We start from the raw sequence: 771 nt of genomic DNA on the forward strand, positions 1-771 counted from the left end.
GGGTGGTTTGACTTGGGACCTCCAGCTCCCACCACCCCCCAGGTCCCACCTCCCACGGGTTTGGGTTGAGTTGGGTCAACACCCCCCCAAGTCCCACCCAGTGCTGGCTGGACCTCCTGGCCACTGGGGTGGGTCCAGGTGCTGGTGTCCCCCCCAGCCCAGGCCCACCAGGGGTCGGATGAGGATCCACTCCCTGGAGAACGTGGACAAGGCCCTTCAGTTCCTCAAGGAGTCCCCTCCTTGACCCCAAACCTTTCCAACCTCACCAGGTCCAGGAACCTCCAAGTCCTCCGAGAACAACTTGGGGGGTGATCAAGGAACGGAGGGGGAGGGGGGTTAAGGGGGCAACTAGGAGAAGACATCCCACCCCAGGGGGGGGTGGGTGGACCTACCCTCGGGGTCCAGCAACTTGCTGAGCCCCAGGTGCTGCTCGGCCACGTTGAAGGCCTGTTGGAGGTTGTAGGTGGCATTGGACTTGGTCAACTTGTGGAAGTCGATGAGATCTGGCCTAGAAGGAGAAGAGACCCCTCTGAGATCCCCCCCAAAACCCCTCAGGGGGAACCCAGGCGTCCGGGTTGTCCAGCATCCCCTCCCCCCATGGTGGACCTGTGCTTGTGGATGAGGGCGTTGAAGGCCAAACCATCTCTCCAGCTGGTGGTGAAGTTCTGGATGTTCACCTCGGGGTAGCTGTGGGGAGAGGGGACGTGGGGGTGGGTCCCTCTGCTCCCACCACCCGTGGGGGTGGGACCTGGAGATCCCAGCTCGTCCTGT

The 771-nt window shown here is 63.0% G+C and overlaps 1 protein-coding gene across 1 annotated transcript in view; it reads right to left on the bottom strand.

The window, feature by feature from the left end:
* The window catches only part of LOC104385142 (spectrin beta chain, non-erythrocytic 4-like), a gene marked incomplete at its 5' end in the record, with an annotated part of 28,398 nt that extends 27,711 nt beyond the window's left edge, over window positions 1–687 (bottom strand). The window contains 2 exons of the mRNA XM_009993558.1: window positions 393–508; window positions 607–687. Of these exons, the coding sequence (XP_009991860.1) occupies window positions 393–508; window positions 607–687 (197 nt within the window). The remainder of the gene's footprint in view (window positions 1–392; window positions 509–606) is intronic.
* Between the last annotated feature and the right edge of the window lie 84 nt (window positions 688–771).

The sequence above is a fragment of the Chaetura pelagica genome, unplaced genomic scaffold, assembly GCF_000747805.2.
Source record: "Chaetura pelagica isolate M959 unplaced genomic scaffold, ChaPel_1.0 scaffold1480, whole genome shotgun sequence".
Classification (NCBI taxonomy): Eukaryota; Metazoa; Chordata; class Aves; order Apodiformes; family Apodidae; genus Chaetura; species Chaetura pelagica.